A 15,112-nucleotide genomic window follows, 5' to 3' on the forward strand; every position below is an offset into this window, starting at 1 on the left:
TCAAACAGGGGTGCGATCTCGAGCAGCACCTCGTTGCGAATCCCTGCCAGACCTATGGATGGGGGCGTTGGGGAAGGTCGTGGTGGTCCGACGGCGTACCGAGTACGTCGCCCTTGCCAGCCCACATGCAGCTTACCATCGCCGATGTCGATCGCTGTGTCCTGAATCAACCAGGGCAACCCCAGGGTCAGGTCCTCGTGCAAGCCTGAAATCGCCAATGCGGTGGTATGACTGAGCTTGTCTCGTACGGCGATGGTTACCTGCATGCGCCCAGACATAGGCGCATTTACTCCCTCTGTGGCCAGCTGGATGACGTCCTCCCCGGGCAGCAGCCGGGCCTCTGGCACCAGGCGGGCGGCGACGAACGTGTGGCTCGCTGCCGTTTCCACCAGGGTGTGGACAGGCCACCCATCGAGGCAGACAGGTAACCGCAGCAGCTGCGCCGCGCCATTTCCAAGCTGTCCCAGCCAGGCAGGTGCGGCATCCGGTTCCACATTGGTGGTCGCGCCTCTCACAGTATCTGGTCATGTGACGTCCAGGACAGCCACCTCGACATGGATGTGGGTCGTAGCCGGTGTTCCTCTCGGAGTCGATGTTTCTGCGGGACACCTTGTGCCCCGGGTGGGTGGCGGTGTCGGTGTCCGCATCCGATGTCCGTCACGGTTCAGTATCGGCCGTGATCCCTGCGGTGCGGGTGTTTATTTCCTCGTCCTTGCTTCCACAGCTGAGCTGGGTAGCTTTGCTGCGGCATCCCCCTTTGGTGATAGTGTTCTTCTTGCGTCGGAAGGTCTGGTCTCTAGGGAGCAGTGTCCGACTGAGTCACTGTCCCCTACTGTCCGTTTCCCAGCTGGCATCCTTCTCTCGCCATTTTCTCCCACACTCTGGTCTTGGTCGGATACTCGGCGTGCCAATGATACTCTCATTGCGTCAATACAGGTAACGTGGTGGTATCCCGTCGTCTCCCCCTCTGTCCGGGCGCCTGCCTCCCCAGAATGAGCGGGGCTGGTCTGCTTTGTCGCCGCACATTGGTTGTTTTCGCGGATATGTACGGCACCACTGCCAGTGCCTCCTCGGTCTCCACCTGCTCCTGTATCTGTATCCTGCCGCCCCACTCCTGCGACTCATGCACACTTCTAAGTCTACCCAGATCTTGCTCCGCTACCCGGGCTATTTCCACAAAGTCTATTAAATCCCGGTCTGCCACTCCCCTCAAAAACGGTCTCAGTTCTGGTATTACTAATTCGCCGATGACGGTAATGATTTGTTTCACTGGTACGTTCGGGTCCAGTCGGTGATGCAATCGTGCTTTCTTGTGTACGAAAGCTTCGACACTTTCATCCCGGCCTTGTTCCTCGCAGTGTAGTGTCTGTCTGCAATGTGCCCGCCCAAGGGGTCCGTCGAAACGGTGTTCGAGTGTCCATTCGAATTCGTCCCAGTCTGCTAAGTAACCCTCAGTTTCGGTCCACCACAGTAAGGCCCGCCCCTGCAGTTGTCCAATCACTATAGTTACCCATGTGTTCCGCAGAACGTCCTTCAGTTTATCCCGGCACATCTGGATAAAAGCTCGTGGATTTTCGTGCATTTCTCCAGCGAACTCCGGCAGCGGAGTCGACCTTTCCGCTACCTGCAGCACCACGGGAAACTCGTTACGTCCGCCCAACGTCACTGCTACACCTACTCCACTGTCCGTGACTTCCCCCTCATTGCCCTTCACACCCACACTGGTCATTGTTTGTTTGTCCATTTTCCTGTTACCCTTTCTCTCCTCGTGCGTTAGTTCCTAGTTACTGTCCCTGTCACACTTGTCCGTCTTCGGCTTCACCTCCCGGGTCCACAGACGTGCACATGATCTCTCTGTGTCGCCGCTGTCGCCGCCCACGGCGTTATCGTCCCGACGCTGTAAGTCACACCACTCGCACTTTCCCGACATTATCAGTTCCATTTACATTCCCTATCTTCCCATCGCTATCTTCCCGGTGTAGCCGCCCGGCTTCTGTTACGTGCCAGCGAAGTGGGACGCGTCGCAACTCGATCCGATGCTATCTTGTTGTGCCGCCCTATCGCGCTGCCCTGGAGGGCCAGCTTCCGCTCGCAGCTGTGTCTCCCACGCTCGGCCCTGCCGCGCCGCATCGCTGCCCGACTCACTCAAAATTTAATAAAAGTTTCATAAAAATGTTCAGCATGAATTTATTATGAAACTGGCCCCACGTTGGGCACCACTTGTCGTAATCACGGATATCACCCCTGTGATGCTGGTTACGTCTTACTCTCAGGTGGGGTTCAGGCCTTGTGGCGGGGAAAATTATCACTATCCATACTACAATGACAGTTCATCAGTTTGGATGCAAGTATTTAATGAGCCCTTCACACAGTCTCTTTACATGGGCTGTCCACGGCACAACACCCGTCCCTCCGCGGAGTGAGGCTCGGCTGCACGTGTTTAGGTGGGCAGGCGCCGAGTGCAGGCTGCCCCCTGTGGTCTCGTGTGCATACGTTAACGACCCTCGGTGGCCCCTTTTAAATGATAGCAGTGAAAAAGGTAAATTTGAATGCCAGCGCCTGAGACATAGAGCCCGCCTCTCTACGGTAAGAACGTGTCCGCTGATACGCGCAATGTCTAGTCGCGAGAGAAAACCTGATATACAATTAAACTTGACGCCGTCCCCACTGCCTGTCCGGAAATTATGCTAATTAAATATGTGAAAGGAAATTTGGTCTCAAGGGCGGGGTTCGTTGCCTCGTGGCTGCAGGCAGGGACGTGTCTTCAAAGGGCCCCCCGGGCTGTTATGGCCACCCAGGATGCTGTACTTATGAAAATAACACATGTGGATTTAACTAATTTATTACTGAAGCACACGTTACAAAACTTCACTTCGCTTAAGGCACTTGCACGTTACTGGCCCTATCATCGTCGACCTCCACTCTGCCCACATGGCCCTCAAATGGCGGTATTGTATAACGTCTCATGGTGTTCCGAAGACTACTTCAACGAGGGGTGCAGGCTACCCTGAGCTACAGTGACGATGATTCGTGACGCGGCAAGACTAGTGCCCAGCATGTGGTAGTCCGTACGTTAGGTAATACGAAAATATGCTAATGACTGCAAGAGAGATTACAAATAACACTGAAATAGACATAGGCGTGATGATGAAGGCAAACACTAACATTAACAAGGAAATCAAACACTAAAGTCATTACGTGCGAGTCCCGGTCTCGGGATGGTTTCGGTACCTTTGCTCATGGATGTTACGTAAATCGAGGCTCGTTCTCGTGGTGGCGTGGGCCACGTTAAGCTGGGAACGGGCGCGGTGGAACCCGGTGTGGTATCTCGTCCGCGACCGTTGCACGTCCCAGGGAATGATGTGTTCAAAAGTTCAATTACGCGTTCGGCACAATGCCGCCCTGCGTGGGCAAAGTACTAGCTCTCCGAAGTGCGATATAAAAGCGTGAAGCGCAGGCACCTCGGCGGGCTGCCTAAAGCATTATCAATTACGTAGCACACGCGAAAGACTCGTAGTCGAGTCGCACATTTTAATTAAGAACCGTACGATATATCGTACGGCCGGTTAGGGCCGACCGTGGAGCTGTAGAAATAAGATTCATAAATATTAACTATGGACGTTACATGTGGAATCTGGCGCGAAAGTTGGATGCTCCTCGTGTGCGGGGCTGCTGGCCCTGGTGAGTGCTGGAAGGCTACTGACGACTCTCCCTGGCAACCGGGCCAGGGAGGGGAGGAAAACCCGTGGGAAAAATACGGAGCATGGGAAGATGATGCCAGCCCGTTTTGTGAACGGAAATAATTTACAATATCATTAATTAACAAGAATTATTAGGCTCATTAAAAGTTGTAGTTTGTGTTCGTTAATTTAATTACATGAGCACTGGATTACATATGCGCATTGCCACACCCAGCTGGGCACTTTGTACACTTAGCCGGCCGTGACTGATGTCTCGCTGTTCGAGGCACTGCACTAAGCTACACACGCGGGTGTGTTCGGCGCACTGACACTGGTTCAGGTATTGAGGACAATTAACGGCCTGTGCTCTCAGAGAGGGCACCGACGGAGGCGTCAAACTATTTACAATGACGACTTGTGGCGTAACACACTTGTTCGCGAAATACTCCCCAGACTCGATCTCACCCATCATTGCTTTGCCACACTGGTCTCCATGTGCGTTTTGCTCATCCGGCAACCAGATGCCTACTGCCCCCTCTCCTGCCGCGCGATACGCCTCTTCTCCCATCCTACCCCCACTCTGCCACACGTGCAGCGCTCGGAGAGATTCTGAGTGTTGGCCTCAGCTTCGTCGCCCGGCGAAGTAACGTAAATACTTCACACAATATTTCAGAAAAACATATATAATATTAATATTACACAATATTATGTAAAAAAATATATAAAAATTATATGAAACATTAAACACTAAACATATAAGTATTTTCTTAATAACACATTATCACACTGCACGGGGCAGGGTTGGATCAGGGGTTGGCGCAGCATAATGGACTTTATGAGCAGGGGAGACACTTGGGTCGACGTCAATTTAAGTTTGTCTTTTAAGATTTGTTTGGGAGAGTTAATTTTTTTTTAATTTTCCAAGGATGAGACTCCATAAAAGTAAATAATAGCCCACGACCACGCACATTCTAGTACAACCTCTGGTAGCATGGTTTCAGGGTTTCCGAGTGGCAGGGTGTATGGTGGCAGAATGGCAGGGTGGCAGAATGGCAGGGTGGCAGAGTATATGGTGGCCGAGTTGCAGGGTGTATGGTGGCAGAGTTTCAGGGTGTATGGTGGCAGAGTAACAGGGTGTATGGTGGCAGAATGGCAGGGTGTATGGGGGCAGAGTGGCAGGGTGTATGGTGGCAGAGTGGCAGAGTGTATGGTGGCATAGTGGCAGGGTGGCAGAGTGGTAGGGTGTGTGGTGGCAGAGTGGCAGGGTGACAGAGTGTATGGGGGCAGAGTGGTATCGCGCAAACAAGCAACTTTCTAATGCCCAGAATTCTTGATCGCGCCGGCAGCAGAAACATCTCGGATGTACAGAAGGAACTATGCCACGAGCATCGGAGAGGCCTATCCCGCAGCTATACACACGCATAAATCCTCTTCCCGTCCCCTCCCCCCTTTAATCACCAGACAGAAACCGAAACATTGAACGTCATTGTCGTCTCCATAATGTGAGTCTGTGCATGTGTTCTGTACACGGTTGTGAACAAGTGGCTAGAAACATGGAAAGGGGTCCTCTACCCAATCTAACTATGTATTATTTTGTTAGTGTAAATGGTGCACATGGCACTGCATACTTCTGTAATACTTTTCATGTGAACAGCTTGTCTTTGTTAAGGACATTTCTTGACCCATTGTGTTAATCAGTTACGTAAGGTTTGGTGAGGTACTCAATTCCATCATACATCCCACCATCAGCGAGAAATTAGTATCGAGGGCCATCAGTGTGTTGGGACATGCTGTGGCCCTCAGACCTGAAGGGCTGGTTTCGCGAACAGCAATGTGTACAGAGTGGTTTGGTGCAGTAAAGCAACGGCATAACAACTGTTTATACCATTATTTCTTGCAGCATCCTGAGTGGCCAAAAACTCGGGGTTCCCTGCTGCGATATTTCCCATGTTTCCAGACATGTTGCCCATGCCTACCCTCTTAGAAACAGTGCACCAATAGTTAGCCAGCGCAAGGGACTTGTACCAACGACTCGAACATCACCGGGAAAACAGGCGGAGCACATCAACTTATTCCTTTTGCACATGGAGAGTTATTGTGGGAACTGGGCCCGTGGTGGCATGCAGAGACCATGACCTCAGCTAGATTGCCGTCATCTCATAATATTTATTGTATGCTTTGGTAATGTCTAAAAATAAATTTTGTAAAGTTATTTTTAACATCTGCAAGAAAGTTGCTAGTCGCATCAGCAATGCGGAGCCCTTTAGACTTTGTTTTAACACTAATAAAATTTCAAATACTTTTCCATCTGCTCTATGGCTAGGCCTCCACGGCCGACTTGAACTCACCAAAAGGGTTAATTAATAATGTGTGCCCATGTGAGAAAAGTTTAGGTTTTCTACATGATTGTAAGATTTAAGTCAAGGTTAAAACATCAGATGAAATAACCTATAAGCTAAAAACTTTAGAAGGTGGCAGAACATTAAAAAGACTTACCAAGTAATTTATAATAAATTTATTCAATTGTAAATAATATATATATATGACACCTGTTGGTGCTCCCTCCGGTCACTTAGGCCATTACTGCCCATTGCCGTAGTGTCGATGTGTGCAGTGCAGTGGGCCGACCATCCCGCGCCGCAACGATATATCGATAGACGCGAGACGGCGCTATAGATGCAGGACGAGGGATAGCTTCGCCGATTTACGGATATTAATTCGGTAACAATTTACAGTAATACTTTTAAATACCATGGAAGGCTTGTTTTGTCTGATAAAAATTGTTCACTGTGCAATTACGCCAAACTAGTTGGCCTCTCCAGTCTTTCGGTTTTGGCGCACAGAATTTGCGCGGGAATGGTCCGGACAGCTGCGAGCAGCCCGCGACCTCATCAGTAGAACTCAACCCTCCTCGAGGGATGCACACGCCGGGACACGTGGAGCTATCGCCAGCAACTCGACGTGTGCCAGACGAGCTTCTCTCATGCACCAGACAGGTCAGCTACTGGGCAGCACCATGTACGAGAGTGGTTTGTAGAATAAACCCTGCGAGTGTACTTCATAGTTTATTTGTTTATTTCCGTACTCTCGGAACATTCCTGTACTAACTAATAACTGTGTGTGTGACGCCTGAGATGGCCAGTAAGGGCACAAGAAGTCGAATCTGCCGACGTACCGCTGCCTCCAATCACGTGGTCAACATCTCCCCTGAGATAGTCTCGTGTATCAGTGCACTAAATCACTGATTGGCGCCGGGCACAACTGCAATCATTCAATACCGATCCGCGAGGCAGTGGATTAGATGTCAAAATGAAAAAAAAACATGTTTGAAACAATAGTGAAAAATTCAAGTACTATAATACAATAGTAGACATTAAAACTTTAAAAAATTACTGGGTTTAAGTGTTGAATATGATTAACTTATAAACTTATTCCTAGTGTACGATAGGACATGGCCAGTCCCTTATTTCTAGGCAACGAATTTTGGTGTTATCCGTTGCAGCGCTCATTTTTTCGTTGACTTCGTCCAGTTGAATACACCGTTTCTGGCGCAATTAATTAGTATATAGTCTTTTTTTTATAATCGACTGACATAACAAGTTTGTTGTGTTGTATCCCTTACGCAGATGTCCTTGAATACCGCCCTTAATGTTTCACTTGTGCAATTAAAGTTTTTTTAAATTTCAAAATTATTTATTTATTTAAAGAAATATTTTCTATATCATTTATATATATATATTTTTTTGTGTTCTGGCTTCTGAAATTTCATGTTAGCAACAGCAGAATAATTTTAAATGACATTATGTTTCACTTTTCATAATAATTAATTTAACGTATTTTATATATACTTCAGTCACGTTCCAACCACAAAATTTCTCGCTCTACATTTCTTTAATTATCCTTGTCGCTCATATGTAGTTGTTTTTCTTTTGTATAGATAGCAGCATAATTGATGGTTTTGCTGCCATCTAGGCTGTACCCTGAACCTAATGTTCTGTGGAATTTTTTTTTATGTTTTAGAAAATAGTATGATTTTTTCGAAACAGAGAGCAGCACATATACATTTGGTCATGTCCTACCGTAATATTGTACAGAATTGGAAGTAAAGGTGTTTTTGATACCTTTCGAGAGCTTCGAACGCGAAGCTGCAATGAGTTGAGAAATTTGTATTTGTTATGTTGTAACAGTGCTCAATTTCAATTCCCCGAACTTACAGAAACATTTTAGAGCTGTATAGGAAAGAACGTAATAATTTTGAAATGAATTTGTTTAAAGCAATGTTCAGTTAACGGAGTGAAATTTTGTTAGTCCAACAAATCCACACTTAACCACGTATGTTACATTTACATTTGCATGTGTGCGATGTTAAATGGAATGCATGACATGTTTTAAAAGCCACCTAACTGTCAAAAGTGTAGTCAAAATATTAAAAAATTTAATCGGTATGGTCTTAATGAAATTTTGCAAGCTTGTAAAACAGTTTTCTTAAGAGTGATTGGTGTTGGCAAGTTTATTTTTATACAGATAATCTTAATTCATTTTAAATTATTGGTGCATGCAGTAGAAATAGTATAATAGGGTAAATGGGGCCACAACATTCTCAGCACAATCATACCTGCATGTTTAAGTAGCTTTTGTCTTATTTACTCTTAAAGGCTATGAAAGTAGAGTACATATTTATTATAATACAACAAACCAGTGGATTTGTCTTATGGAAACTATTAATCTGAGTATTAAGTTTTTGTTAAATTTGTTCTCTTGTTACTTTTATTCATGTTAATATTGAGGCTTATTTATGTTTTAGGTACTCACATTTATCCAACTAAGCATGGAGGGTACACTTGCAGCAGATGTTATTGATGATGAATCTGGGAAACCAGATGATGATGTGTGTCAAATTGTAGAATGTTCTGAAAGTTTAAAAGATATCAAACTCAAAGATCTTCCACCTGTTCATCAATATATCAAGAAGATTGACAGGTAATCTCTAGTATATTGTCCTGATTGGCTTCTTAATTAGCTCTGTAGGTTGTTTTAAAATTTTAATGACTGGCAGATTAATTTATCCTATTTCATGATGTAGGTACACATTAAATGAAAATAGAGTTGTTTGTTTTCTATTAGTATTGAACTCGCCAAACATTTGTTCTTGCTCTCTTTAACAAGGTTAACTACAAAGATCATTGTATGCTAACTGGGTCAGGTTCTTTCAGCCATATGGTCGCTGCTTGTTATGACATCATGAACATATCTTAGCAAGAGTTGTATAGATTTCGCTAAGGGTTTTGGAAAATTAATATTGACCAGACAGAATGATAGCTAGACAGGGATGTAAAGATCCTACCCATTATTCTGAAGCTAATTGTAGTAGGCTCTCTAGGGGTGCATACAAGCATTTGTAAAAAAAATAAAAAGTTAAATATAAAGGAATTTTAATAAGTGTGACTAATTCTGGAGGACTGAAATTTTATTTACATAATTAAGATTTATTTATAGAACTTTGGCATTAATGTTAATTAATAGTAATTAAGTAACTTCAAGAAATAAAATTTAAGTAATTATTATAATCCAGATTTTGTTACAGGGGCTGTCTGTAAATTTCGGTATAACTAGAGCTCTCTCATTTAACGAAACTTGAAATAATAAGAGTGCTCATTTTGTCAGTTATTCAGTAGCCTGCATGTGATATCATTAAGCCTTGAGTACCTACTCCTCTCACATCTCTGTAACTTAATATTAAATAACATATAATTAAAAATAGTTCAAGATCATATAATTTAACTTCAGCCACGTTCACTTTAAATAAAAAATCAACTGTAAGTTGTAAATTTAGTTTCGGATACCAGAAGCTGCATATATCAGCAAAGAAACAATAAGCAACATGTTAAAATATAAATATACTCTTACTTCCTCATTTATGAACCATATAAAAAAATCCAGTATTCCCTACGACTACTTACACTCAATCAACAAACTACTGAATTTTTTCCGTAATGTTAAATATTAGTCAGGCTAAACACTTGATAAATTAGAAGTGATAATCATTGTGAAAATAGTGTTGAAATTTCTTTCACACACACACACACACACACACACACAAAACAATTTTATAACATTTTGCATTTAGCTATGTGTTGATAGGGTCTTGTGATAAATTGCTTCCCTGGTAACTCACATTCAGGTTGTATAAGTGAGCTCTTGCATAGTCATCGCTTGAGGCAAAGTAAAGTATTTCTCCATTTGATTAACCTGCAAAGTTGTTGCGTAGATTATACTTACCTACCTGACTGCAAGCGATCCTAAGTCTCTCACGCATAGTTGTTTAAATAATGTTCTTGTCATTGTTATTAATTAAGGAATATTCCTGTACAAACTTATTCCAATAGTTCTCTTGAATTTGTTCTTAACAAATTTCCTCGTTAGATATTTATGAAACCTTTTTTTTTTTTCCGAGCTGTCAAAGATCAAATAAAGTGAACAAAATATTAATCATTTTCATGACTTTACCTATATTAGATGATATTTAGGAAATAACTGTTGAGAAAAATTGAAACCTTACATAGAATAAGAGAGTGCTGTAGTTATTAAATTAAATAATATTAATGACAACCAAATGAAACAAGCATGACTAGAGCCTTATGACTTCCCACAAGCTTTAGCACACCACATTTATTCTCCTTCTCAAATGAGTAGATAAACATATCTCTGGATTCACAACATTATTTCTTACATCCAAATGTCGGGAAAGTACGCAGATTTAATTTGGGGAAGGGGAGGGAAATAGAAATAGAACCTCCTTCACTGCTGTTTGCTTTCATATTACAGATTTTTTGGATTGTGGGGTGGTGTTTACCCCCCCCCCCCCCCACCACCACCACCACCACCACCACCACCACCACCCCGGTTGTAAAATCCTGAAAATTTGATGTACACTCGTCTATACCGTAGAAATTGCTTGCAGACAGTCAGTCAGTCGACTTGAAACAATACAAAGAGGGTGGTGGAGACATGTCTCATCTCTTGGGCAGGCGGAAGTGACTTGGGGAAGACGACATTAGTGACCTTGATGTACTCATTATTTAAGTCTGGTGATGAAATATCTGTTTATTTACTTGAAAGTGAAACCCTTACATATGCTTTTCTTCCCATTGTTATGTTTTATATACTGTCGTGGGCTGGTCGACTAGTTCCTGACAATGCTGCTGTCCTGCCGGCTACTCAGGGTTCGGTAGAGGGGGGTTCGGGCCGCGTGGCCGAGGAACTTAGTCTCCAGAGATGAAATGAGAACAACTCGAATAAAGTTTGATGGTCCTTTATACTCAAGACGCCGAACACTTTACATGGGGCTGCCACGTTTCCGCCTGTGACTATTTCTAGGTGGGTCGAAACCCGGTTCCGCGCACTGATCTGGTTAAGAAAATTACGGGACGTCCCGCCCGTGATAACTATTACTCCCACAGTAAGGAATATAATTCTTATGACCCGCGCGCGATAGGATGTCTGTCTGACTGTACTCCGCACTGGCCAGAAAGAAATGAAAAGCACAGAACCTATGACGGCAAATGACCAGTTTGAAAAAATGAATCGCGACTCGCCCGAATTGAGAGCAGAACACACGTGTGCGAAATAATAAAATGAGAACTCGCGACCGAAACAGCAAATCAACAAGCTCGACTGCAAAGTTGAGAAAACGTCTCCGCACGGCAAAAGTCTAGAACCTGTGCTAATACCGCGCCCGCTGTTCTCACCGTCCCGGAGCGGCGTCACCAACACGTCCGTCCCCTCTCGTGCCGGGTCCACGACTGCCCTCCCACTCCCCTGCCGCGCCTGAGCGCCCGCGTCTGCCCCCTTCCCCGCGAGCCCGCTGAACACGCTGATTGGTCACAGGCGGAAGCCGCGGCCTTGGCACCCGGTGAACAATTAAAACTTATACAAATACATAACCCTTCAATACAAAATTAATTATAATAAAATATATGCAAAAAATATACAAAAAACGTAAAACCAAAATATATTTACAATAAATAATATGTCAAATCCTGTATGGAAACAAAAACGTCACACGTCACTATCACTTGCGCCGCACAACACACGCAAGAGATGGCGCTGGCGAGGCATAACGGCCTGAAGGAGCCGGGGAGACAATTGGGTCGACGTCAATACATATATTGAATTTAAGCAATTTTGACCCATTGGTGGTTTATTAAGTCTGTTTGTGATATCTAACCCACAGTTTATTTTAGAGCAAATGATTGACCAAAAAAAAAAGTAAGGAGGTCAATCAATACTTAATAAAGTCCAAGGAACTTGTGGGGTGTAAAGCAATAAAAACAAAAAATAAAATAAAATTAGTAAAGTTACTATGAGATTTAAATTGCAGCATTTTCAATTGTTTAAATCCATTTTTACTCCATTTTAACTTCCTAACCTCAAAATTTTACACTACTGCAAAGCTCTCTGCAAGCACATACCAAGTTTTCCAGAATCCAGGTGGAATTAAAAACTGCATTTTGTGAGAATTCATACATTTTACAACTTCAGAGTATTATAAACATCACTGAGCTTATCTAACCATGTTAAATAACCATCACCAAGACCTGAAGAAACATAACAGTATAAAAAAATAATACACAGTATTACATAAACAAACTCACCTTTTTCAGTGTTACTTCCATCTTTAAGCATTGCTCGTGAATACATTAACATAGTTGAAAAAATAATTATGCGTTGCTCCATGAATTCAATGAAATATTAAAATAGATGCATACTGACCATGGCCATTTGTTTTTGCTGGATTATTGAGCATGTATGTTTTTAAAAGATGTATCAAAGAAAAATTAATATTCAGTTCAACAAAATTCAAATCAAGTTGTAATAAACTGCTCTGTGGCAAGAAAAAGCCTCCCCCCCTCCCCTTACCAAATGAGGAATTAAGAAGCCCCTCACTAAGGAAGTCTGCTTGCGCTTGCGAAATAGGGTTGATAAACGTAAACATCAAAACTAAGTTTTATGAAAGATTCCTGTATTCTGTAAAGTTTTGTGCTTATTGCATGCATATAGGCCAACTTATGGACAGTATATAACATACAAACTTACTATCCAGAAATGACTTATGTCTGTTAAAATCCACATGCAAAACTCAGGCAGCACAGGTTCCTCCTCCCCCCCCCCCTTGCAAATTTCTGCAAGCCCCTCTTTGAGAATCTCACAGATCTGCGCCCCTGCTAACACGTTTGTTCGAGGTCAACAAACACTCAAATCCACCCGAAAAAATTTGATTGGGAGTGGTTCAGTTGGTGCCGGATTTTAGGAATTGCTGAGTCAAAGAAACCCCGTCAAAAGAGTGGTGACTGTGGCAATGTTTTGCAAACAAATCGTGCTCCCAGCCTGTTCAGCCACAAACAAAAGCAACATACAAAATGCCATTGGAGCAAAGTTTTCCATGTTACGATTGAACCAAGGGAAGCCATAGATTCACTGAGGTTATTTTTTCACGCATCTCCACAGTTAAATGCTGGAAAGTTCTCCCTTTGTGCAACTTATGAATTTGGCTTCTGGGAATTATACAAATTAAATTAGTGTTAATGTGGTTGACCAACACCTGACCTTTACTTCAGTTATGATTACACAAACCTGCAGTAAAAAAAAACTCAATTGTGAAATTGCGAAATTCAGGAGTCTAATGAGAATGTGTATCTTAGGTTGTTTGATTTGATTGCATTGCATTTAAGTGTATTGCATTATTAAAAATAATTACTATTTTGTGAGGATTAAAATATTTTTAAAGTTACAACCCATATCTAACCAACCTTTTATTTCAGATATGAATACTTAGACGTGCAAAAACTACTTACAAAAATACTAAATAGAAAAGTCAACCAGTGGATAGTTTTTCTAACAGTTGGTATAATTGCTTTCCACATAAATGAAAATAACTTACATCACTTATTTTGTACAAATAAAATGCCCATTATAAAGAACTCAAAAAAAAAACTCTGGAAAAATATTTTGTAATATTGTAGTGCTGTATACAGAATAATGGAGACTTAGACAAAATCAAAAATACCATTTTCATTATTTTATTCTTTTACTAACGCAAATCCTTCGACTGTCCAGTACTACCAGGGCAGTAATAATTTATCATTTAGGTTGTCAATCTCGATAACAATTGAAATAAGTTTGATTACCTTCAAGGATTAATTTGGTTATCTGGTCTTTCCATGGTAACATGTATGGTCTGGCCATCTGTTTCAGTTATTCAGGTAATTCTTTTAGACCTGAAAAAAAAAAGTTTTTTTTCATGTGCTATGTTATATGTTAGTCTTTGCAAATGTATGTGTAATCAAGTAATTAATTGGTTCATTTGCTCCTTCCAGATTTCGCGATGGGTGGTACTGAATCTGTCGGTCATTATTTGAAGTGTTTGTCATTGGTTTATTGTTCTTCAGGGCATTGTGAAACATCCATTGGGAAGGAACATTTCAGTGTGTAAATATTTGTAATCCGGACTACTACAAAATACTAATGTGAGTTTTTTCACGTTGTTGATAATCCTGCCTTCTTTCAGTGGTTCCTGCCAGCCGTCCACGAGTAAGGAAGACAGCCTAGCAAGCTGGGTGGTCGGGGGCTCGCTGGGCTCGAAGAGCACGTACCTCCAGTTCCGCTGCCTCGCGCTGTCCGCGCCCCCCGCCTGCCCCCCGGCCCACGAGCTGCACATGACCTACAAGACGATTCAGGCGGAGACCAAGCTGCTGGCGGCTGTTCTCTGCGCCCACGGGATGACCGAGGTGAGCGAGCACTCTGCATTTGCCTGCCCCCTGCGTGTGTGCGTTGCCGCTGTGCGACACGTAGACGTGGCGGTCGTGACACGACTTACTCCCGTGTTGAAGAAATACAGAGCCAATGTGTGGCACATTGCGATATAAAGATTTTGTTCTGTTTGGGGCATCAACAATTGGGTACTGCAGTTTCGAATCCAGTGTTTTCAACGTCACGAAAGTTACGAAACTGAAGTCATCAAAAAGTCTCGAAATAAAAGTAACAATGCTGGATATTGTGTAACTTCAATTTACAGCACCATTTGATGAATTGCGTTTTGTTTATTGTAGACTCTCACATTCATTACTTAAGATTATCTTAAACAGTTGATAAAAAATTTTAAAAAATATAAAAAAAAAATTGTATATTTGTGATGGTGAATATCTTATATTAAATGTACTCCAGTTAAATTTGCCAAATTTTCATCACAAAAAAATTACATAAATTATTGTAGGCCAATATAATTGAACAACTCAACCAGTTAACATTTCTCTTCAGCTTTGGAAATTGGTGAAATTTTGACAATTGAAGTAAATGTTAATTAATTTTTTCTGATTTCATAATAATCATTATTTCTTAGTAGAGACTTGCATTACTTCCCTTAATTAATTTTT

The 15,112-nt window shown here is 42.7% G+C and overlaps 1 protein-coding gene across 1 annotated transcript in view; it reads left to right on the forward strand.

Moving 5' to 3' along the window:
- The first annotated feature begins 7,738 nt into the window (after positions 1–7,738).
- The window catches only part of LOC134535855 (tubulin polyglutamylase TTLL5), a 153,297-nt gene continuing 145,923 nt past the window's right edge, over positions 7,739–15,112 (forward strand). The window contains exons 1-3 of the mRNA XM_063375189.1: positions 7,739–8,012; positions 8,485–8,660; positions 14,248–14,467. Of these exons, the coding sequence (XP_063231259.1) occupies positions 8,509–8,660; positions 14,248–14,467 (372 nt within the window). The 5' untranslated portion in view covers positions 7,739–8,012; positions 8,485–8,508. The remainder of the gene's footprint in view (positions 8,013–8,484; positions 8,661–14,247; positions 14,468–15,112) is intronic.

This window comes from Bacillus rossius, chromosome 10 (genome assembly GCF_032445375.1).
Source record: "Bacillus rossius redtenbacheri isolate Brsri chromosome 10, Brsri_v3, whole genome shotgun sequence".
In the NCBI taxonomy this organism is placed as follows: domain Eukaryota; kingdom Metazoa; phylum Arthropoda; class Insecta; order Phasmatodea; family Bacillidae; genus Bacillus; species Bacillus rossius.